At 53.6% G+C, this 25440-nt stretch overlaps 1 protein-coding gene across 1 annotated transcript in view; it reads right to left on the minus strand.

Annotated features, from left to right (window-relative positions):
* ryr2a (ryanodine receptor 2a (cardiac)) overlaps positions 1-25440 on the minus strand; it is a 1117859-nt gene that overhangs the window by 600664 nt on the left and 491755 nt on the right. The window contains exon 9 of the mRNA XM_072511661.1: positions 15607-15681. Coding sequence (XP_072367762.1) covers positions 15607-15681 — 75 coding nt within the window. The remainder of the gene's footprint in view (positions 1-15606; positions 15682-25440) is intronic.

Raw genomic sequence — 25440 nt, forward strand, 5'->3', positions numbered from 1 at the left:
GGGGGATATGGGGATGGGGGGATATGGGGAATATGAGGCAGGGGGGGATATGGGGGATATGGGGCAGGGGGATATGGGGGAGGGGGATATGGGGGATATGGGGGAGGGGGGATATGGGGGAGGGGGATAAGGGGGATATGGGGAGGGGGGATATGGGGGAGGGGGGATATGGGGGAGGGGGGATATGGGGGAGGGGGATATGGGGGAGGGGGGATATGGGGGAGGGGGGATATGGGGAGGGGGGATATGGGGGAGGGGGGATATGGGGGAGGGGGGATATGGGGGAGGGGGGATATGGGGGAGGGGGGATATGGGGAGGGGGGATATGGGGAGGGGGGATATGGGGGAGGGGGGATATGGGGGAGGGGGGCTATGGGTGATATGGGGGAGGGGGGATATGGGGGATATGGGGGAGGGGGGATATGGGGAGGGGGATATGGGGGAGGGGGGACATGGGAGGGGGATATGGGGGAGGGGGGGATATGGGGAGGGGGGAATGGGGGATATGGGGGAGAGGGGATATGGGGGATATGGGGGAGGGGGGATATGGGGGATATGGGGGAGGGGGGATATGAGGGAGGGGGGATATGGGGGATATGGGGGAGGGGGGATATGGGGGAGGGGGGATATGGGGGATATGGGGGAGGGGGGATATGGGGGCGGGGGATATGGGGGATATGGGGGAGGGGGGGATATGAGGCAGGGGGGATATGGGGGAGGGGGGATATGGGGGAGGGGGGATATGGGGGATATGGGGGAGGGGGGATATGGGGAGGGGGATATGGGGAGGGGGGATATGGGAGAGGGGGGATATGGGGGAGGGGGGATATGGGGAGGGGGGATATGGGGAGGGGGGATATGGGGGAGGGGGGATATGGGGGAGGGAGGGATATGGGGAGGGGTGATATGGGGGAGGGGGGATATGGGGGAGGGGGGATATGGGGGAGGGGGGATATGGGTGATATGGGGGAGGGGGGATATGGGGGATATGGGGGAGGGGGGATATGGGGGAGGGGGATATGGGGAGGGGGGATATGGGGAGGGGGGATATGGGGGAGGGGGATATGGGGGAGGGGGGATATGGGGAGGGGGGATATGGGGGAGGGGGGATATGGGGGATATGGGGAGGGGGGATATGGGGGATATGGGGGAGGGGGGATATGGGGGAGGGGGGATATGGGGGAGGGGGATATGGGGGAGGGGGGATATGGGGGAGGGGGGATATGGGGGATATGGGGGGAGGGGGGATATGGGGATATGGGGGAGGGGGGGATATGGGGGAGGGGGGATATGGGTGAGGGGGGATATGGGGGAGGGGGGATGTGGGGGATATGGGGAGGGGGGATATGGGGGAGGGGGATATGGGGGAGGGGGGATATGGGGAATATGAGGCAGGGGGGGATATGGGGGATATGGGGCAGGGGGGATATGGGGAGGGGGATATGGGGGATATGGGGGAGGGGGGATATGGGGGAGGGGGATATGGGGGAGGGGGATATGGGGGAGGGGGGATATGGGGGAGGGGGGATATGGGGATATGGGGGAGGGGGATATGGGGGAGGGGGATATGGGGGAGGGGGATATGGGGGATTGGGGGAGGGGGGATATGGGGGAGGGGGGGGATATGGGGGATATGGGGGAGGGGGGATATGGGGATATGGGGGAGGGGGGATATGGGGAGGGGGGATATGGGGGATATGGGGGAGGGGGATATGGGGAGGGGGGATATGGGGGATATGGGGAGGGGGGATATGGGGGATATGGGGGAGGGGGATATGGGGGATATGGGGAGGGGGGATATGGGGGATATGGGGGAGGGGGATATGGGGAATATGAGGCAGGGGGGATATGGGGATATGGGGCAGGGGGGATATGGGGGAGGGGGATATGGGGGAGGGGGGATATGGGGGAGGGGGATATGGGGGATATGGGGGAGGGGGGATATGGGGGATATGGGGGAGGGGGGATATGGGGGATATGGGGAGGGGGGATATGGGGGAGGGGGGATATGGGGGAGGGGGGATATGGGGAGGGGATATGGGGAGGGGGATATGGGGAGGGGGGATATGGGGGAGGGGGGATATGGGGGAGGGGGGATATGGGGGAGGGGGGATATGGGGGAGGGGGGATATGGGGGAGGGGGGATATGGGGGAGGGGGGATATGGGTGATATGGGGGAGGGGGGATATGGGGGATATGGGGGAGGGGGGGATATGGGGGAGGGGGATATGGGGAGGGGGGGATATGGGGGAGGGGGGATATGGGGGAGGGGGGATATGGGGGAGGGGGATATGGGGGAGGGGGGATATGGGGAGGGGGGATATGGGGGAGGGGGGATATGGGGGATATGGGGAGGGGGATATGGGGGATTGGGGGAGGGGGGATATGGGGGATATGGGGGAGGGGGGATATGGGGAGGGGGGATATGGGGGAGGGGGGAGGGGGGATATGGGGATATGGGGAGGGGGGATATGGGAGGGGGGATATGGGGGAGGGGGGATATGGGGAGGGGGATATGGGGGAGGGGGGATATGGGGGATATGGGGAGGGGGGATATGGGGAATATGAGGCAGGGGGGATATGGGGGATATGGGGCAGGGGGATATGGGGAGGGGGATATGGGGGATATGGGGAGGGGGGATATGGGGGTATATGGGGGAGGGGGGATATGGGGAATATGAGGCAGGGGGGGATATGGGGGATATGGGGCAGGGGGGAAGGGGGAAATGATATGGGGGAGGGGGATATGGGGGATATGGGGGAGGGGGGGATATGGGGGATATGGGGATGGGGGGATATGGGGAATATGAGGCAGGGGGGGATATGGGGATATGGGGCAGGGGGATATGGGGGAGGGGGGATATGGGGGATATGGGGGAGGGGGGATATGGGGGAGGGGGGATAAGGGGGATATGGGGAGGGGGGATATGGGGGAGGGGGGATTATGGGGGAGGGGGGATATGGGGGAGGGGGGGATATGGGGGAGGGGGGATATGGGGGAGGGGGGGATATGGGAGGGGGGATATGGGGGAGGGGGGATATGGGGGAGGGGGGATATGGGGGAGGGGGGATATGGGGGAGGGGGGATATGGGGGAGGGGGGATATGGGGAGGGGGGATATGGGGGAGGGGGGATATGGGGGAGGGGGGCTATGGGTGATATGGGGGAGGGGGGATATGGGGGATATGGGGGAGGGGGGATATGGGGGAGGGGGATATGGGGGAGGGGGGACATGGGGAGGGGGATATGGGGGGAGGGGGGGATATGGGGAGGGGGGATATGGGGGATATGGGGGAGAGGGGATATGGGGGATATGGGGGAGGGGGGATATGGGGGATATGGGGGAGGGGGGATATGAGGGAGGGGGGATATGGGGGGATATGGGGGAGGGGGATATGGGGGAGGGGGGATATGGGGGATATGGGGAGGGGGGATATGGGGGCGGGGGATATGGGGGATATGGGGGAGGGGGGGATATGAGGCAGGGGGGGATATGGGGGAGGGGGGATATGGGGGAGGGGGGATATGGGGGATATGGGGGAGGGGGGATATGGGGGAGGGGGATATGGGGAGGGGGGATATGGGGGAGGGGGGATATGGGGAGGGGGATATGGGGAGGGGGGATATGGGGAGGGGGGATATGGGGGAGGGGGGATATGGGGGAGGGAGGGATATGGGGAGGGGTGATATGGGGGAGGGGGGATATGGGGGAGGGGGGATATGGGGGAGGGGGGATATGGGTGATATGGGGGAGGGGGGATATGGGGGATATGGGGGAGGGGGGATATGGGGGAGGGGGATATGGGGAGGGGGGATATGGGGAGGGGGGATATGGGGGAGGGGGATATGGGGGAGGGGGGATATGGGGAGGGGGGATATGGGGGAGGGGGGATATGGGGGATATGGGGAGGGGGGATATGGGGGATATGGGGGAGGGGGGATATGGGGGAGGGGGGATATGGGGGAGGGGGATATGGGGGAGGGGGGATATGGGGGAGGGGGGATATGGGGGATATGGGGGAGGGGGGATATGGGGATATGGGGAGGGGGGGATATGGGGGAGGGGGGATATGGGTGAGGGGGGATATGGGGGAGGGGGGATGTGGGGGATATGGGGAGGGGGGATATGGGGGAGGGGGGATATGGGGGAGGGGGGATATGGGGAATATGAGGCAGGGGGGGATATGGGGGATATGGGGCAGGGGGGATATGGGGAGGGGGATATGGGGGATATGGGGGAGGGGGGATATGGGGGATATGGGGGAGGGGGGATATGGGGAATATGAGGCAGGGGGGGATATGGGGCAGGGGGGATATGGGGGAGGGGGATATGGGGGATATGGGGGAGGGGGGATATGGGGGATATGGGGGAGGGGGGATATGGGGAATATGAGGCAGGGGGGATATGGGGGATATGGGGCAGGGGGGATATGGGGGAGGGGGGTATGGGGGATATGGGGGAGGGGGGATATGGGGGAGGGGGGATATGGGGGAGGGTGGATATGGGGGAGGGGGGATATGGGGGAGGGGGGGATATGGGGAGGGGGGATATGGGGGAGGGGGGATATGGGGGAGGGGGGATATGGGGGAGGGGGGATATGGGGGAGGGGGGATATGGGGGAGGGGGGATATGGGGGAGGGGGGATATGGGGGAGGGGGGATATGGGGGAGGGGGGATATGGGGGAGGGGGGATATGGGGGAGGGGGGCTATGGGTGATATGGGGGAGGGGGGATATGGGGGATATGGGGGAGGGGGGATATGGGGGAGGGGGATATGGGGGAGGGGGGACATGGGGAGGGGGGATATGGGGGAGGGGGGGATATGGGGGATATGGGGAGGGGGGATATGGGGGAGAGGGGATATGGGGGATATGGGGGAGGGGGGATATGGGGGATATGGGGGAGGGGGGATATGAGGGAGGGGGGATATGGGGGATATGGGGGAGGGGGGATATGGGGGAGGGGGGATATGGGGGATATGGGGGAGGGGGGATATGGGGGAGGGGGATATGGGGGAGGGGGGGATATGAGGCAGGGGGGATATGGGGGAGGGGGGATATGGGGGATATGGGGGAGGGGGGAATATGGGGGATATGGGGAGGGGGGATATGGGGGAGGGGGGATATGGGGAGGGGGGATATGGGGGAGGGGGGGGATATGGCGGATATGGGGGAGGGGGGATATGGGGGATATGGGGGAGGGGGGGATATGGGGGATATGGGGGAGGGGGATATGGGGGAGGGGGGATATGGGGGATATGGGGGAGGGGGGATATGGGGGAGGGGGGATATGGGGGATATGGGGGAGGGGGGATATGGGGGATATGGGGGAGGGGGGGATATGGGGGATATGGGGGAGGGGGGATATGGGGGAGGGGGGATATGGGGGATATGGGGGGAGGGGGGAAATGGGGGATATGGGGGATATGGGGGAGGGGGATATGGGGGAGGGGGGATATGGGGGAGGGGGATATGGGGAGGGGGGATTTGGGGGAGGGGGGATATGGGGGAGGGGGGATATGGGGGAGGGGGGATATGGGGGATATGGGGGAGGGGGGATATGGGGGATATGGGGGAGGGGGGATATGGGGGATATGGGGGAGGGGGGATATGGGGCAGGGGGGATATGGGGAGGGGGGATCTGGGGGATATGGGGGAGGGGGGAATATGGGGGATATGGGGGAGGGGGGAATATGGGGGATATGGGGGAGGGGGGATATGGGGGAGGGGGGATATTGGAGGGGGGATATGGGGAGGGGGGATATGGGGGATATGGGGGAGGGGGGATATGGGGGATATGGGGGAGGGGGGATATGGGGGATATGGGGGAGGGGGGATATGGGGGAGGGGGGGATATGGGGGATATGGGGAGGGGGGATATGGGGGAGGAGGAATATGGGGGATATGGGGGAGGGGGGATATGGGGGATATGGGGCAGGGGGGATATGGGGGAGGGGGGATATGGGGGATATGGGGGAGGGGGGAATATGGGTGATATGGGGGAGGGGGGATATGGGGAGGGGGGATATGGGGGAGGGGGGATATGGGGGATATGGGGGAGGGGGGGATATGGGGGATATGGGGGAGGGGGGATATGGGGGAGGGGGATATGGGGAAGGGGGGATATGGGGGAGGGGGGATATGGGGATATGGGGGAGGGGGGATATGGGGGAGGGGGGATATGGGGGATATGGGGAGGGGGGATATGGGGAGGGGGGATATGGGGGATATGGGGGAGGGGGATATGGGGAGGGGGGATATGGGGATATGGGGGAGGGGGGATATGGGGGATATGGGGGAGGGGGGATATGGGGGAGGGGGGATATGGGGAGGGGGGGATTTGGGGAGGGGGGATATGGGGGATATGGGGGATATGGGGAGGCTCACCCTGCCTGCTCTGACGAGGTCGTTCATCTTCTTGTGGCACTGGGTGCCTGTCCGTGGTGTTAGGGCCACAGCGGTGACGGCCTCTGCCACCTCCCTCCACAGACGCCGGCTGTGGCGTGGGGCGACTCTGCGGCCGTGCCCGGGATGCAGGGCGTCCCTCCTCTGCTCCACCGCGTCCAGGAGCGCCTCCACATCGCGTGACTCGAACCTCGGGGCTGAGCGACGGCCAGCCATCAAGTCGGGTGTTGCGGTCGGCTGTTCCGGTCGGGTGGGGGGGAGCTGCGCGGCCTTATGAGCCGTCACGCCGTGCAGCGCGTATGACGCTGCACGGCGTGAACCACTGCGCAAGCGCGGATCCCGTTACGTCGCTGCTAGCCCATTTCGGGCCGCAGACTATCGGCCCATTTTTATGACGTGACGCAAGTGGGATTTGCGCCGTTTTTTGCGCCGATCGGCGGACTTTCCGCCGATAATGGAGAATTTCGCCCCAGGTTTCAGATTAAAGGAAAACATTTAAAATTAAAACAATAAGTTCTTAGCTTTGGTGCCTGCCATATATTCTGTTTTCATCCTACTGTTTATTAAGACTGACATAATTCCTCTGGTTGCTTGGTCTCTGGTGGAACCTTCACAATGCCCTTTGCCTTGTGGCTTATAGCCCATTGATTTATTGGTGTATTGTACACTGCAAAATGGTCGGGGTTAAAGTTGTCAGTTGATTTCACTCTCAGTGGTGATGTATTAATGAATGGCATTGAAGGCAACTACTGCAAGTTAATATAAAACTCCTGTTGTGCCCCAGTTTCTGAAAATAATTCCCGATCACACAGTGAACAGTTTCCTCACTGGGAAGGAAATAAAACTGAAAGGCGCCTGTGGTAGTCTGTGTAGAGGTATTACGGGACCTGGTAATGCTGGAACGCCATTGGTAGATATTGTATGTTTCCTATTGGTCAAGCTGTATGGTAGCTCCGCCCTGCTAGGTGGGGTATAAGAGCCCGTGCCGCCCCAGCCTTCATTCTGTACCTGAGCTGCTGGGGGAAACATCTAGCTTATTAAAGCCTTCAGTTGGACTACAACCTCGCTTTGGTGGTCATTGATCGTGCATCAATTTAATAAGCTAGATTTAAAAGGATGGAGCTCTGAATCAAGCCGGAGTGTCTGCAACTCAGCCCCCACGCGGCGGACTCAGCAGCAATCTTCAAGCACTGGCTGGCGTGTTTTAAAGGATATCTCGGAACGGCCGAAAACACACCCACGGGAGAACAGAAAATGCAAGTCCTGCACTTGAGGGTGGGCCCGAAAATTTACACCCTCATCAAGGACGCGGAAGACTTCGATGCAGCAATGGAGCTGCTAAAAGGACTTTATATTCGCCCGGTAAACCAGGTCTACGCCCGACATCTGCTAGCGACGAGGCGACAAATCCCTGGGGAAATCGCTGGAAGAATTCTACCATGCGCTCCTGGTGTTGGGGAGAAACTGCAGCTGCCCGCAAGTTTCAGCGAGCGACCACACAGAACTCTTGATCCGGGACGCTTTCGTGGCAGGAATGCTGTCTTCCCAAATCCGCCAGCAGTTGCTGGAAAAAGACACCCGAGGCCTCAAGGAGGCACGGGCCCCTGCAGGCTCCCTGGATGTGGCCTCCAGAAACGCCCGCGCTTACGATTCCGACCGCGCGGCAGCCCCCTGGACAGCGTGGAACCCCTCCGCAGCCGACCCCGAGACATCCCCTATCCACCCACAAGCTTGTGCTGCAAGGCGGCCTGGCAACCCCGGGGGGGCCCCGCTGCTACTTTTGCTGGCAGGCCAAGCACCCCCGGCAGCGCTGCCCGGCTCGCGCATCCACCTGCAAGGGATGCGGTAAAAAGGGCCACTTCGTGGTGGTATGCCAGGCCCGTGCGGTAGCCGCGGTCTCCGGCGGCGAAAGTGGACCGCCACCACAAACCTCTCCACGGTCCCCGTGCGGCCAGCGGGCGCCGCCATCTTCCTACTCCAGGGCCACGTGCGGCCATCGGGCACCGCCATCTTGTCCTGCGGATGCCACGTTCGATGGAGGGGCGCTGCCATTTTGCGCACCCCCAGCCATGTGTGACCAATGGGAGTCACCATCTTGGATGGACTCCCAGGACCCCAGCTCGGCTGACCGCACACCGCCCGAAGAGAACACTCAACTGCTGAGATTAGCCTCGGTGACCCTGGATCAGTCCCGGCCTCAAACACTCTCAACTGCTACAACAACAGTACTAATCAACGGGCACGAGGCGTCCTGCTTAATCAACTCTGGGAGCATGGAGAGCTTCATACACCCCAACACGGTAAGGCGCAGTTCTCTCCTCGTCCGGTTCCCACTCAGTAGAGATAAAGGGATTTTGTGTAGCAAACCTCACAATCCAGGGAAGTGAGTTTAAAAATTACCGGCTCTACGTCCTTCCCCACCTCTGCGCGGCCACATTCCTAGGTTTAGACTTACAGTGTGATCTCCAAAGTCGAACTTTCAAATTCGGTGGCCCTATACCCCCCTCACTGTCTGCGGCCTTGCGACCCTCAAGGTCGATCCGCCTTCCCTGTTTGCGAATCTCACCCCGGATTGCAAACCGGTCGCCACTAGGAGCAGACGGTACAGTGCCCAGGATTGGATCTTTATTAGGTCAGAGGTCCAAAGGCTACTGAGGGAAGGAGTGATTGAAGCTAGCAACAGCCCCTGGAGAGCTCAAGTAGTGGTGGTAAAGACCGGGGAGAAGCATAGGATGGTCATCGACTACAGTCAGACCATCAACAGGTTTACGCAGCTGGACGCGTACCCTCTGCCCCGCATTTCCGACCTGGTGAACATGATCGCGCATTATAAGGTCTTCTCCACGGTGGATCTTAAGTCCGCCTACCACCAGCTCCCCATCCGCACTAGTGACCGCATATACATTGCCTTCGAGGCAGATGGGCGGCTCTATCACTTCTTAAAGGGTTCCCTTCTGTGTCACCAATGGGGTCTCGGTCCTCCAGGGTGAGATGGGCCGAATGGTTGACCGATACGGTTTACGGGCAACGTTCCCATATCTCGATAATGTCACCATCTGCGGCCACGACCAGCAGGACGACGACACCAACCTCCGAAAATTCCTCCAGACCGCAAAGATCCTTAACCTTACATAGAACAAGGATAAATACGTGTTTAGCACCAACCACCTAGCCATCCTCGGCTACGTAGTGCGAAATGGAGTTATAGGCCCCTACCCTGAACGCATGCGCCCCCTTATGGAGTTCACCCTCCGTCACTGCTCCAAGGCCCTGAAGCGCTGCCTAGGGTTTTTCTCTTACTATGCCGAGTGGGTCCCCAACTATGCGGACAAAGCTCGTCCCCTGATCCAATCCACAGCTTTTCCCCTGTCGATAGAGGCCCGCCAGACCTTGAGCCGCATCAAAGCAGACATTGCAAAGGCCACGATGCACGCCATCGACGAGTCCCTCCCTTTCCAGGTCGAGAGCGACTCGTCTTACGTAGCTCTGGCGGCCACCCTCAACCAAGCGGGCAGACCTGTGGCCTTCTTCTCACGTACCCTCCATGCTTCCGAAAACCGCCACTCCTCAGTCGAAAAGGAGGCCCAGGCCATTGTAGCAGCTGTGCGACATTGGAGGCATTACCTGGCAGGCAGGAGATTCACTCTCCTCACTGACCAACGGTCGGTTACTTTCATGTTCGATAATGCACAGCGGGGCAAGATAAAAAAGGATCTTGCGGTGGAGGATCGAACTCTCCACCTACAACTACGAGATCTTGTACCGTCCCGGGAAGCTAAACAAGCCTCCTGATGCCCTGTCCCGCGGCACATGTGCCAACGCACAAGTGGACCGCCTCCGAGCCCTCCACGAGGACCTCTGCCACCCGGGGGTCACTCGCTTTTTCCACTTTATCAAGACCCGCAACCTGCCCTACTCCATCGAGGAGGTCAGGACAGCCACCAGGGACTGCCAAACCTGCGCGGAGTGCAAACCGCACTTCTACCGGCCAGAGAAAGCGCACCTGATAAAGGCTTCCCGTCCCTTTGAACGCCTCAGCATGGACTTCAAAGGCCCCCTCCCCTCCACCGACAGCAACACGTACTTCCTGAACGTGATTAACGAGTACTCCCGGTTCCCATTCGCCATCCCCTGCCCCGACATGACCGCAACTACCGTCATCATGGCCCTCCACAGCATCTTTGCACTGTTCGGGTTCCCTGCTTACATACATAATGATAGGGGGTCCTCCTTTATGAGCGACGAACTGCGTCAATTCCTGCTCAGCAAGGGCATCGCCTCCAGCAGGACGACCAGTTACAACCTCCGAGGTAACGGACAGGTAGAGAGGGAGAACGGAACGGTCTGGAAGACCGTCCTACAGGCCCTACAGTCCAGAATCTCCCAGTCTCCCGCTGGCAGGAAGTCCTCCCGGATGCCCTCCAATCCATCCGGTCACTGCTTTGGACCACAACCAACCAAACACTCACGAACGACTCCTTGTCTTCCCCGGGAGTCCTCCTCTGGGACCTCGCTCCCGACCTGGCTCGAAGCTCCCAGACCCATCCTGCTCCGAAAACACGTGCGGGCGCACAAGTCAGACCCGTTGGTCGAGAGGGTCCATCTTCTCCACGCTAACCCCCAGCACGCCTACGTGGCGTACCCCGACGGTCGACAAGATACGGTCTCCCTACGGGACCTGGCGCCCGCCGGAGCCCCACGCACACCCCAGCCACCAAAGCACCTTACAGGAGGATCGGTCCTTCCGCCGACCCCGTATAGGCCCCCCCACCCACTGACGCACCCCGCAAACGCTCCCTTCCCAGGTCAACCGTTTTCCCCACCAGCGCTGTCTAGGGGTGTCGAAGCTGCCATAGAGATCGAGGACACGCTCCCGGAGTCATAGACGCCCACGCCTCCACCGGAGTCACCACCGAAGCTTCGACGATCACGGAGGACAACCAGGGCCCCCGATCGACTGATTGCTTCATTTTAAAGTGTATAGTTAATTATGAATCATAAATGGTAAATAGAATTGTAAATAGTGACAAAACGCTGTACGGAGATATTACGGTACCTCCATATCTATCATTTCTACCACGTTACCATGTTGTAATATCAGGCCACCACCCCCGCCGGACTCTTTTTTAACAGGGCATGAATATGGTAGTCTGTGTAGACGTATTACGGTACCTGGTAATGCTGGAACACCATTGGTAGATATTGTATGTTTCCTATTGATCAAGCTGTATGGTAGCTCCACCCTGCAAGGTGGGGTATAAGAGCCCGTGCCGCCCCAGCAGCCTTCATTCTGTACCTGAGCTGTTGGGGGAAACATCTAGCTTATTAAAGCCTTCAGTTGGACTACAACCTCGCTTTGATGGTCATTGATCGTGCATCAGCGCCTATGCAATTTACATTGAAGTGCAAGCTCCACTTTCCCTGTCAACTGGAGCAACCTGTATAACTCAGGAGACCCCATTAATGGGAGTAGGATTAAAACAAACAAGTGCCTCCTTATCTATGTCCTCCTATAGCTTTCAACGCTCTGTAGGAAATGGTCGGAGAAACATTAGTAGCAGATCTTGTGGGAAATCATGCAGCATTAGTAGTTGTGAAAATAAAGGTTTCCTGGCAGTCTTCAATGGGTTACAATCTCGATTGCCCAAGCAACATTGACGTGGAATGGGGGAACAATGTCAATAGGAAAGCAGGGACATCCAGGCCAGCGTTGAATTTAACCTTGTATACATAATTAATCCAGATCTTTGCTTTCATGCCCACATGTTCGTCCTTGGCCTGCCACAATTATCCAGTGAAGCCTGGTGCAAGCTGGAGGAGCAGCATCTCATCTTCCAGTTGGACACATTGCAGCCATCGGTACTCAACACTGAGATTTTGACAACTTTAGATTTTGACCTTTCTCTTCCATCTTAAACCCCCTTTTAAAAAATATCCCATATATGCATTGCCTCAATGCAAACCTCCCCCTCTCCTTCCCACACCAGGCCATCTGTCTTTTGTTCTTCAATTTGTGTTGCAATCTCTTACAGCTCTAACACATTCTCCCTCCTTCCAGTCCTGATGAAGAGCCAAAGGACTCGAAACGTTAACTCTGCTTTGTCTCCTTACAGATGCTGCCAAAGCTGCAGAGTTTTTCCAGCATCCTCTGTTCTTGTTTCAGATTCCAGCATCCGCAGTGTTTTGCTTAATCCAGGTCCCCAGTCACCAATAAAACTAAAGCAGCAGCTTCTGGAGCTGCCCAGCCATTTGTACGGAATAGCTTTTGTACAACAATTGATGGTAAGGTTTATCACTGCACTAGAAAATTAGGAGCAAATGTGATTAATCTAAAACCAAAAGAGCAATGAACAATTACATTATATTTGTGCATTGAAATTGGTATTGAAAATCAAAGAATCATTGCTGTCAGAAAAACCACACCAGGCAAAAACATGCCGTCGCAATGAAATATTATAAATAAGAGCAATTCAGTTGTTCAATTGATACCAACTGAGAGGTGTATAACACCAACCACATTAGGCGCAAGGCTGGTACTTCATGGTGAATTAATGTTTGTTTGTGCACCTGCTATACTGAGTACAGTTTTGGTCTCCACATTAAAGGGGGAATAAAATTGTCATTGCTGGCAGTTCGGAGAAGGTTCACTAGGTGGGCTCCTGGCATGAAAGGGTTGTCCACTGATGAAGGATTGAGCATGTTGGGCCTATGCTCATTGGAGTTCAGAAGAATGGTAGGTGATATCATTGAAACATATAAGATTCTGAGGGAGCATGACTGGGTAGGTGCTGAGAGATGTTTCCTCTTCTGGGGAAATCTAAAACAGGGAACACAGTTTCAAATTAACACATCTCCCATTCAAGACAGAGATGAAGAGGGATTTCCTCTCTCAGAGGGACGTTATTCTCTGGAATTCACTACCCCAAAGATCACTGGAGGCTGAATATATTTAGGGCTGATTTAGACAGATCTTCAGGGGAGTGAAAGGAGTTAAGGCCACAATCCAATGGCTCAGATCTTATTGAATGGCGGAGCAGGTTCAAGGAACTTTTATATCTTATATTCATATGTTAACAAACTCCATGGCATCAATTTTAATTCTTTCCAGGTGGGGCAAATGGCACATTGTGGGGATACACTTACCACCTCAATCTTACACCATTCATGTCCTCTACTATTTTCCAAGGAGCCTCTACATGGGAAGCTCACATTGCTTTAGACAGGGGCCTGTTCTAGATACGCAAATCAGGGTCCCACGATGCAGATAAGACTCCAGTCGGCTCTCGAATGCTTTCTCAAACAACAGAAAAATAACAGAAACCACTGGAGCAAATGAAACGCCTGATGAAATTCTGAAACACTCACTGAGGATGAAGAGTGCACGTCAAAGTATCAGCAAGTATATGCTTTGGCAATTGCATTGTTAAGTTAATTGCCTTTTTATAGATAGGTGAATATTATTGGCTGAACATCCAAAAGAGTATAAATAGACACAGGTGAAACAGTTGGGGTAAGTGGAACAATAGGGACTTTGTTTTTCTACTGAGCTGGATGTAGAATAAACTTGATGAAGATTGTAGGGGCTGGTTTAGCACAGTGGGCTAATTAGCTGGCTTGTAATGCAGAACAATGCTAGCAGCGCAGGTTCAATTCCTGTACTGCTGGAATGGGGCGACTATGGGCATTTCACAGTAACTTCATTGAAGCCTATTTGTGACAATAGGCTTTTATTATTATTCCTCCATCACATACGAGCATTGACAATAACAGTGCATGTTGGGGAATCTCAGGGTCTCTCTGATCATCACTATATTAACAAAGGGAGACAAGTCTAACTGGGTAACTACAGAAGAGTTTCCTTGCTGCCTGTGACAGAGAAGACCATTGCAAGGCTCCTTCTCCAATGTCTCCCAGTAGCCAAAGAGCTCCTTTCAGAGACACCACAGCCATGATGGGCGGGATTCTCCGACCCCCCCGCCGGGCCGGATAATCGCCGGGTGTGGCCTGAATCCCGCCCCGCCACCTCGACGCCCGCCGCTGGTTTTTGGGCGGAGGCGGGAATCGCAGCACACCGGTCGGGGGCAGTTGGCAGCGCCCGCCCCGGCGATTCTCCGCTCCGCGATGGGCCGAGTGACCGCCTGTTTTCGGCCAGTCCCATCGGCGTAAATTAGACCAGGTCCTTACCTGCGGGATCTGGCTCTGCGGGCGGCGTGCAGAGTCCTCGTGAGGGGCGCGTCGGGGGGGGGGGGGGCTGGCCCCGGGTCCCACAGTGGCATGGCCCGCGATCGGGGCCCACCGATCCGTGGGCGGGCCTGTGCCTTGGGGGCACTCTTTCCCTCCGCGCTGGCCGGTGTAACAGTCTGCCATGGCCGGCGTGGAGAAGAACCCCCCTGCACATGCGCCGGGATGATGCCAGTACACCTGGCACTCCCGCGCATGTGCTAACTAGCGCCGGCCGGCGGAGGCCCTTCGCCGCCGGTTGGCGTGGCGCCAAGCCCTTCGGCACCGGCTGGCGCGGCGCCAACCCCGCCACCGTCGGCCTAGCCCCTGAAGGTGTGGAGGATTCCGTACCTTCCGGGCGGCCCGACGCCAGAGTGGTTCACGCCACTCGTCGGCGCCGGTACAGCCTGCCCCGCCGGATAGCGGTGAATCCCGCCCATGATCTTTACTGCACGATATTCCAAGTAAATGTAAGTATAGATACAACTGCTGCCAATGCTTTTCTGAACCTCACACAGGTCTTTGACTTGTCAATCATGAAGTCTTATGAAATATGCTCTTGAAATTTGGCTGTTGTCACCATTCTCTGCCTACTCCACAAAGACAAGTTTTGATCCTCACAAATGGAACGATAGTTTACAGAACAGATGAGAAGCTGGTCTACCTACCCCATCTTCAATCCAAAACCAAAATCAATCCAACTTCAGTTATTGAACTCCAATGACGCTGTGTGTTTTCTCACCCAGAAATTGAGCTTAAGGTCATTGTCGACACCTTCTCTCAAGCATGGGAAAATGGGCCTTTCATTAAACACCCAGAAAACCAAGGTCCTCGTCCAGCCAGCTCCCAGAGCAAAACATCACACTCCATAAATTAAAATCCATGACGAGATCCTGAGCAATCGTACTTCAATTGAAAAGGACATTTACTTACATCATTTTCATTCAACTAAAGGAAACGATCATGAAGTTTGTCACTTACGCAACCCTCAGTGTCTCCAGTCTCCAGAGGGATCGAGCATGAATGGACACTGCTCCACCTTCATAATGAACTGTTCTGGAAGGAAATTGGAAAGAGACTCAATTAAACTATACCTTTGTTTTAATGTTGAGAAGTCCCACAGCATCAACGCATCTAAATTACTATTTACAAATAAATCACTAGAAAGATTCACAAAATCTCCACCTCAAAACTAAGTTACTGATTGAAGAAAGTTAAAGAACCAACTGAAGTAGGAGTAGGTTTTCCTTTACGCGGAATAGAACTTTTAGTTCCTTTCAAGATTAAAAATGAATGTTATTTGACACGTAAGTAAAGGTTTTGCTGCTAATCTATTTCAAAATAATTTAGAGCAATGCTCCGTACAATAGCAGGAACGTCAGCAAAGGAGCAATAACAAAATATCTAGGGGTGGGATTCTCCGGCCTCTCAGCCACGTGTTTCTCAGTGGTGTGCCGTTCGCTCGCAGCGAGATTCTCTGCTCCCGCCACTGTCAATGGGAATTCCCATTGAAGCCTCGCCATGCCGCCGGGAAATCCATGGACAGGGGTGCGTTGCTGGCAGGAGCAAAGAATTCCGCCGCCAGTGAACGGCTGGAGAATTCCGGCCCTAATCTCTCGCCAGCGTGTGAATTTTCCCATGATTTGTTAATGTTATTGCTCTTTTTGACTTCTTTGATTACCTAACGCAGCCATGGGGTTTAAACATTCACCTGGTCTCTGCAGCCTACTGACCGTTGCCACTGATATTAGCAAATGCAACTTAGTATGGTCACACAATATCCTCCTGACCACTACTTCAACAAAATGTCCACAAATTAAAAATTAACAGGCTGATGTTTGTGTTAAAATGGCTGTACATGTTCATTGTGTACCCATAAAACTGCCAGAAGAAACAAGTGAGCTAAGGTGTATTGACCCCTTTGTGACGATTAACTTTGTTCGATATTTCAAAAAGCTTGTAACGGTATCCAATGCATTAATAAATTGCTGCACCTAGGTAGCAAAGGAAGTCTGGCCACCTATTGTTATATACAAAGAACAACGAACAATGCAGCACAGGAACAGGCGCTTCGTCCCTCCAAGCCTGTATCGGTCATGATACCAACCTTTGCCAAAACCCTCAGTACTTCCTTGTGCCGCATCCCTCCGTACCCATGCTATCCGTGCGTTTGTCAAGATGCCTTTTGAACGCCGTCAATGTATCTGCTCCCACAACTTCCCCTGGCAATGCGCTCCATGCACTCACCACCCTCTGCGTAAAACACCTGCCTCCCACATCTCCCCTAAACTTTTCCCCATGGACCTTAAACCTATGCCCCCTGGTGACTGACCCCTCCACCTTGGGAAAGAGTGCCTGTCCATCCACTCTATCCATGCCCCTTATAATCTTGTAGACCTCTATCAGATCACCCCTCAACCTCCATCTTTCTAATGAAAACAGTCCGAGTCTATTCAGCCTCTCCACATAGCTAACACCCTCCAGATCAGGTAACATACTGGTAAACCTCCTCTGCACCCTCGCCACAACCTTCACATCCTTCTGGTAGTGTGGCAACCAGAATTGTGCACAATATTCCAAGTGCGGCCTTACCAAGGTTCTTTCTGTACAACTGTAGCATGACTACTTGCCAGTTTTTATACTCAATGCTCCGTCCAATGAAGACAAGTATTCCATATGCTTTCTTGACTACCTTGTCCACTTGTGTTGCCACCTTCAAAGATCTGTGGACCTGCACGGCCAGATCTCTCTGGCTTTCTACATTCCTAATAGTTTTGCCATTTATGGCATATTTCCCCTCTATGTTAGACCTACCAAAATGCATTACCTCAACTTGGTCCGGATTAAACTCCATTTGCCATGCCATTTCTCTGCCCAAGTCTCCAACGTATCTATGTCCATCTGTATCCTCTGATAATCCTCAACACTATCTGCCACTCCACCAACCTTGGTGTCATCGACGAACTTACTAATCAGACCAGCTACATTTTCCTCCAAATCGTTTATGCATACTACAAACAACAGAGGCCCCTGAATGCTCTATCTCTAGAAACACAGCCCCAGCACAGATCCCTGTGGAACACCACTAGTCATAACTTTCCATTCAGAAAAACACCCTTCTAGGGCAGCACGGTGGCATGGTGGTTAGCACTGCTGCCTATGGCGCTGAGGATCCAGATAGAATCCCGGCCCCGGGTCACTGTCTGTGTGGAGTTTGTACATTCTCCTTGTGTCTGCATGGGTTTCGCTCCCACCACCCATAGATGTGCAGGTTAGGTGGATTGGCCACTCTAAATTGACCCGCAATTTGAAAAATAATAATTGGGTACTCTAAAAATTAAAAAAAAAGGAAAAGAAAAACACCCTTCTCCTGCTACCCTTTGCTTTCTGTGACTGAGCCAGTTCTGCATCCATCTTACCACCTCACCTCTGATCCGGTGGAACTTCACCTTTTGTACCAGTCTGCCATGAGGCACCTTATCAAAGGCTTTACTGAAGTCCATGTAAACAACTTCCACCACCCTCCCCTCATCAATCATCTTTGTCACCTCCTCAAATAACTCGATCAAGTTAGTGAGGCACGACCTCCCCTTCACAAAATCATGATGTAAGAGTTCAATATGGGAGGAAGAATTGCCCTGGTTGATGCTTATCTTGATATCATGAAAGGATTAGAGAGTAACCATATCAATCCCTCAGTGGTAAAGTCGTTGTGTGTCATATTTTAGCAAATTAGTAAACACGAGTACATTGTTCACTATTTAACAAAGTCCTTGGCTCGTTTATTTGCAATAGATTTTTTTTGTTACCACCGACAACAAGAAGCTGAGCCAATTTGTTAAAATAATGAACATAAGGATGTTTTTATTTCACTGCTTAAAATAATGTATCACTCAGAACATTGTTATTTCAAATTCCCAACTAAACATGTCAGTGTCCAGAGTGAAAATGTTGTTGCATTGTCTGAAGCACTTCTAAACACCATTGCACAATGCAGGGTGTATCTTTATTGCGCAGAGGTGTCCCTTCAGCATTCTAGCTGACCTATTTCTATCAACCAGCTTCACATATTGATTCAAAGTAGGTCTATGCAAAACACTTTTACCCTGAATAAAATATAGGATTGACTACAAAACAAAGTCATCCTCACCTTGGATGCCAGCAAGCTAGACTAGCCTTCCTTCCAGGGCTTGTGTCTTTTAGGTATTTCTGTATTTTTCCATCAATACTCCACACATTTGACCTCATCCAAAACTCTGTTTTGTCACCCCTCTGCTCACTGACCTAAATTATTTCACTCCTGGCCCAACAGCAGCATTATTTTCAAGTTCTTTTATCCAAATCCTTTCATGGCCCTGGCCCTGTCTGTCTCTAGAAACATATCCATCCTTCCAAGGACACTGCGTTTCTCCAACTCTGCAGCCTTCCACATCCTCCACTTCCTCTGTCCACCCGTGGTGACCATGATTCGAGTCAACTAGACCTAAGATGTGGCATTCTCTTTCCCAAACCTCTTGGTCTTTCCATCTCTTCTCTTTTAAGATTTTCTACATAATCCACCTCTTTCCAAATGCTCAGTCACCTGTCCTGTCATCCACACCAACAACTTGTATTTATATAGCATCTTTAACATAATAAAACAAGAGTGTTGTGACACAAAATTTAGCACAGAGCCACATAAGGGGATATTAGGGTAGATTGCTATACGTTTGGTTAAAGAGGTGGGTTTAAGGAGAATCTCACTGCTGTCTTGTAGCTGGAATTTGGTGAAACAGGGAATCGCAAGGGCTAAGTTTTTAAAAATAATTAAATTTAAGGGCTAATTTCAATCTAATGTCTAGATTGTTCTTTAATTTAGCAATTAAATAAAAGTTGCTTTTTTGACTGGGTGAAGCATAGTTGTAGCTTTAAAACAGGGGTTTACAGGCTCTCAGCTGAAGCTAGTTAATTGGATGACTGGTTTAATCCAGTTTCAGAAGCCTTGAATTAGGGGCCATAAAAGGAGGGCTCCTTCAGTGCTGGCTTGTCTGCACTGAATGCTGTCATGTTGCATTAGAGTGTAGCTGGAGTTTGGTGAAAACAGAGAATATCACAGGGTATGTTCGGAGGGATAATTTAATTTAAGGGCTCATTTCAATCTAAAGTCCATGAATCAGCAAAGAAGAAGACCAGTCTGAAGTGATACTGGTCACCTCACCTTGCAACGGGTAGTATTTGAGTCCAACAAGACTTGTAGTTAAGTGGAACAAGAAATCAGTACTTTAACAAGCAGAATAAAGAGCAGTTTAGAGTCTATCTAGTGTTTTAGACATTAATAAAGATTCAGTTGTACAAAAGGTCTTGTCTAGGTGTTTCTGTAGCCATCTGAGATGGCCACCTGCAAAGGACCATGGGAATTATGGTCAACCCAGGAGTCAGGCAGATGCAGAGCTTCTGTGTATTTGAAACGTAGGTAGCTAGACCTGATCGAAAGCCCCGCTTGTTTGCATTTTAATGGCCCGTTCCCCAGAACAATAGAACTCCAATCAAGAAACCGGTACAGCCACAGACTGATCGGCGTCACTCCCTTTAGTCAGAAAGCACAACTGCCAAAGTCAATGACGACTAAGGACCCGCCCAGCCACCAAGGCACCCGCCCCTTTATTGGCCGAATTCGAAGGCAGTGATCAGAGCCCTGTCGAACTATTGGGTCCAAAGTTAAGGACCGCCCCAAAGAGCGCGAAATCCCAGAGGGATAAAAGGGGACACAGCCATGTGTTCTGCCTCTTTTGGGATCGGCCTGAGCCCACACCAATCGTAGTATAACGACCACCCAACCAAGTTCAAGACCAACGATCGCTACCTGACGGACGAGCCCAGCAGAGACAAAGCCATTTCTTCGAACCAGCCACGTGAAATCAAGATAAAGGCCTTATCCATTTGCACAGTGCCGGTCGCCCTGAAGTTAAGTATAGGTTATTGTAGCTGATAGGTATAGTTTAACTCGCAGTAGATATTGTGTTTGCATGTCGAAGTAACCCTTGTGTATGTAAATAAACCATCTTTTGAATGAACCAACTGGTTGTGTGGTCAATTGACCGATAAAAGGGAAGGCTTGTGGTTCACTAAGATAAATAGGAATAACCACAGTATTGGCGTCGTTGTTGGGACATAACATCATATTGGCGACTTTAAAGAGCAACATTTCTTTGCCCACCACAATAGTTGATACCTCAGTCTGAGGGCAACAGATTGATGCAATGTCCCTCCATAATGCGTTGTGTCTAAAAGAAACATCAAGAGTAGAAATCTGATTTCATGTTGCAAATTCTGAACGCTATCATTTGAGTTATCTGCTCAGATAGAAACCTAACTTTACACTAGCTGTTGGGTATTTTCCAGTCATTTATCTCTATGCACATGTAAGTGTGAGGAGCTTAGCACTCTGAAAATAACCACTCTGCCCCATGGACATAATAGCACCTGCAACATGAGGACAAGTATACCGAGATGGTAAAATTTACTCTGTGGCTGCAGGATTAAAAAATGTAAATTAGCTCTGAGATATGTAGGAGTTGCATCAGGTCGACTGAGTAAAAATCAGGCCAGAGCTTTGAATGTAAATTGCTGTTCAATGGAGAAATCTAACTTTACTGTTCTTAATTTTGTAGCAAAAAGCCCTTGATATCACTAAACCGAATAAAGGATTTTATTTATACTCTCAAAAGATGTTTTTTATGCAACGTTGATTAGTCATCTCAAAGAAGAAGCAATACAGTTCAGACCTAACTGACAGTGATGAATGCCTGCTGCAGATCTGATTAAACTATTAGACCCACCAATAAGCAAAAAGGAAGAAGAAGAAAAAGGATAACCTCTTGGCTGTGGCCTCGCTATGTAATAAAACTGCCTGACATGATGCTGAATTTTCCTGCCCTTCCCACTGCCGGTGTCATCTGGTCACGCCAACGACAACCCCCCGCCCCCCCCTCCTCCCCAACCACCCACCCTATGGCGGGAAGGGCAAGCCACGCAATATGCCCAAGACATCGGTGGGTTATGCCTATTTTCTTTTATTTATTCAAGGGATGTGGGCTTTTCTGGCTGGACCAGCATTTGTTGCCCATTCGTGATCGCGTTGAGGAAGTGATGGCGAGTTGCCTTCTTGATCCGCTGTAGTCCATGTGATGTAGGTACACCCACAGTGCTGTTAGGGAAAGAGTTCCAGGATTTTGACCCAGCGACAGTGAAGGAACAGCGATACAGTTCCAAGTCAGGATGCTGAGTGGGCTGGAGGGGAACCCGCCTGTGATGGTGTTCCCATTGGTCTGCTGCCTGTGTGCTTCTAGATGGTACAGGTCATGGGTTTGGAAGGCGCTGGCAAAAGAACCTTGGTGAGTTGCATCCTCTAGATACTACACACTGTCACCACTGTGTGTCAATGGTGAGAGAGTGAATGGCTAAGGTGGTTATTGGGGTGCCAATTAGGAAGGTTGAGTAGATGTCAGTGTTGTAGACAGCTTGGCTAGGGGCACAGCAAGTTCTGGAGAACAAGGATTTAGTACTACTGTTGGAATATTGATAGGGTTTTATAGCCTTTACAGTATCCATTGCCTTCCCTGTTTTTTGGTATCACATGCAGTGAATTGAATTGACTGAATACTTGCAACTATCATGCTGGAGACCTCAGGAGAAGGCCGAGATGGATTATCCACTCGGCACTTCTGGCTGAAGGTGATTATAAATGTTTCAGCCATGTTTTTTGTACTGTTGTGCTGTGCTCCCCCAACCTGTACACAATCCTGCATGACTCCCAAAACAGCACTGTATAAGTGTTTAATTTGGTAAATTAGGAATAAAAAAACATTCATAACAAAACAATGCATGCAGAAATGTTTAATATTGTCTATTAAAGAGTACAGATGTACGACATTAAATGGTGGCTAAATTAATTAAGATGACTTTGACAGACTAAGACGAGTACGTTTCTGTGTACTTTGGAGTCAGGTCCAATGTCACTCTAGATTTACACTACAAATTAAGCACTGGTTCGGAGTGTAACCACTTTGTACTGGTGCGTTTAAATACAAGGCAAAATTAGTAGCTATGCCAATAAAGATGGTGGAAGGGAAGACCAGGCCAGGTGCATAATGGGTGATTCACCTTCTACTGTCCATTTGGCCCCCAGGTCAAAGATGAATATTATCCACACAGCTCACAATTAAAATAATTTCCCTAATTAACCACCAAAGGTCAAAACATGAAAGTATACCGCAAAAGGAAAGGAATTGAGGTTACAGGAGGAAGGTTCAATGGGCCAAATCATGATCATCATTAGCTTGGCTTAGTTGGCAGAACTCTTGCTACAAAATCGGGAGGGCATGGGTTCAAACCGCTCTTCAGAGTCATGTACATAGGTTGAGAAGTTGGACATGCACACAAAACACCAAACATATACCTATACATTTAAAACACAAAATACTGAGTTCCAATTATTCTTCGGGTTGGAGCCATTATTTATCAAGTATATGGGTGCGATGCTCGCTCGAGCGAAACGAGGCCGGTGAATAGCGGGAGGGGCCAAAAACGGGAACAGCGCCAGGCACCAAAAAGGTTTTGATGCAACCGGCCCGTTCCTGTAGGCGAAATCGGGATCTCGCCATAGCACCAATTATCACCACTTCAGCCCCATTTCCATACAATTAGCGAGAGCCACCCCATATCCAACAGCCTCCCGTCATTCAGCGGCCTCCCCAGCAAGTGGTCAAGCTGGCACCGATTAGCTAATGAACCTGGTGGAAGGGCTTCTGTGGGGAGTTGAGGAGGTGAGTAGCCATCTTTGCTCACAGGCAAAGAGCCTGGGGGCGCTGGGCATGCCACCCCAATGCTCGGCAAGGGGGTGGGGGACCCCCGTCTGGGGATAGGGGACGCTCCGCTGGGATGGGCTGCCATTGGGAGGGTGGTGGGAGGCAACCGCTCACGGCACCACCATGTCAACCCCTGGATGAGTTGACTAGGGGCTTTTCACAGTAACTTCAATGCAATGTTGATGTAAGCCTACTTGTGACAATAAAGATTATTATACTTGAGTGTGGCTGACATCTCCATCTGAATGTCCCGGCCACACCCTATCGTCTCCATCAGTACCGTGATGACTTCTTCCACAGGCTCAGCATCAGGCTGGGACCGAGCTGGTCATGGGATCCAACAGACCTCCAACTGCATTCTCGCCTGGGGGTTCCTGCCTCCACCTGATGAACATCAGCAGCAGTGTGGTGCGAACCAGATTTTGCCCCAGAAGCCTGACTACTAACATGTCCCACCGAGGTGCGTATATCTGTGCTGGTGAAGGCTGGGGATGACAGCTGTGACGCGGCTAGTATGGTGGCATCCTCGGGGCTCTCCTCTGAGGTAATCTCCTGGGAGGTTGGAGAGGGAGCCGCCTGGGATGGGCCGTCACCGTCACCTGGAGGACCTGCGGGAGAATGAACATGTGGTCAATGAGAGGAATGGGTCAGTCAGTAAGGCAATAACAACTCAAGTTTGACAGGTCCTCCAGGTGGAGCCAGGTGATTCCTCACCTCTATAGCATCCGACAGCCTCCACGTTGGTGACCGCCCTGTCCTCGGCCATACCGCCCACTTCCAGGGCTCGTTCCTCAAAGGTGGTGAGGATCCTGGGGCGAAATTCTCCGTTATCGGCGGAAACTCCGCCGATCGGCGCACAAAACGGCGCAAATCCCACTTGCGTCACGTCATAAAAATGGGCCGATAGTCTGCGGCCCGAAATGGGCTTGCAGCGACGTAACGGGATCCGCGCTTGCGCAGTGGTTCACGCCGTGCAGCGTCATACGCGCTGCACGGCGTGACGGCTCATAAGGCCGCGCAGCTCCCCCCCACCCGACCGGAACAGCCGACCGCAACACCCGACTTGATGGCTGGCCGTCGCTCAGCCCCGAGGTTCGAGTCACGCGATGTGGAGGCGCTCCTGGATGCGGTGGAGCAGAGGAGGGACGCCCTGTATCCCGGGCACGGCCGCAGAGTTGCCCCACGCCACAGCCGGCGTCTGTGGAGGGAGGTGGCAGAGGCCGTCACCGCTGTGGCCCTAACACCACGGACAGGCACCCAGTGCCACAAGAAGGTGAACGACCTCGTCAGAGCAGGCAGGGTGAGCGTCCCCCATATCCCCCATATCCCCTCTCCCCCAAATCCCCCCCTCCCCCATATCCCCCCCTCCCCCATATCCCCCCCTCCCCCATATCCCCCATATCCCCCCTCCCCCATATCCCCCCCCTCCCCCATATCCCCCCTCCCCCATATCCCCCATATCCCCCCTCCCCCATATCCCCCCCTCCCCCATATCCCCCATATCCCCCCTCCCCCATATCCCCCATATCCCCCCTCCCCATATCCCCCCTCCCCCATATCCCCCCTCCCCCATATCCCCCATATCCCCCCTCCCCCATATTCCCCATAATCCCCCCCTCCCCCATATCCCCCCTCCCACATATCCCCCCTCCCCCATATCCCCCATATCCCCCCTCCCCCATATCCCCCATATCCCCCCTCCCCCATATCCCCCATATTCCCCCCTCCCCCATATCCCCCCTCCCCCATATCCCCCCTCCCCCATATCCCCCATATTCCCCCCTTCCCCCATATCCCCCATATTCCCCATATCCCCCCCTCCCCATATCCCCCCTCCCCCATATCCCCCCTCCCCCATATCCCCAAGTGAATCCAGCCCTAACCTTAACCTCTGCAATGCACGCGCAACCGATGGCGTGCATTCATATACCTGCCTAACACTGTTGCCTTTTACCCCTGCCACCACCCC

Source organism: Scyliorhinus torazame, chromosome 1, assembly GCF_047496885.1.
Source record: "Scyliorhinus torazame isolate Kashiwa2021f chromosome 1, sScyTor2.1, whole genome shotgun sequence".
Taxonomy (NCBI): Eukaryota; Metazoa; Chordata; class Chondrichthyes; order Carcharhiniformes; family Scyliorhinidae; genus Scyliorhinus; species Scyliorhinus torazame.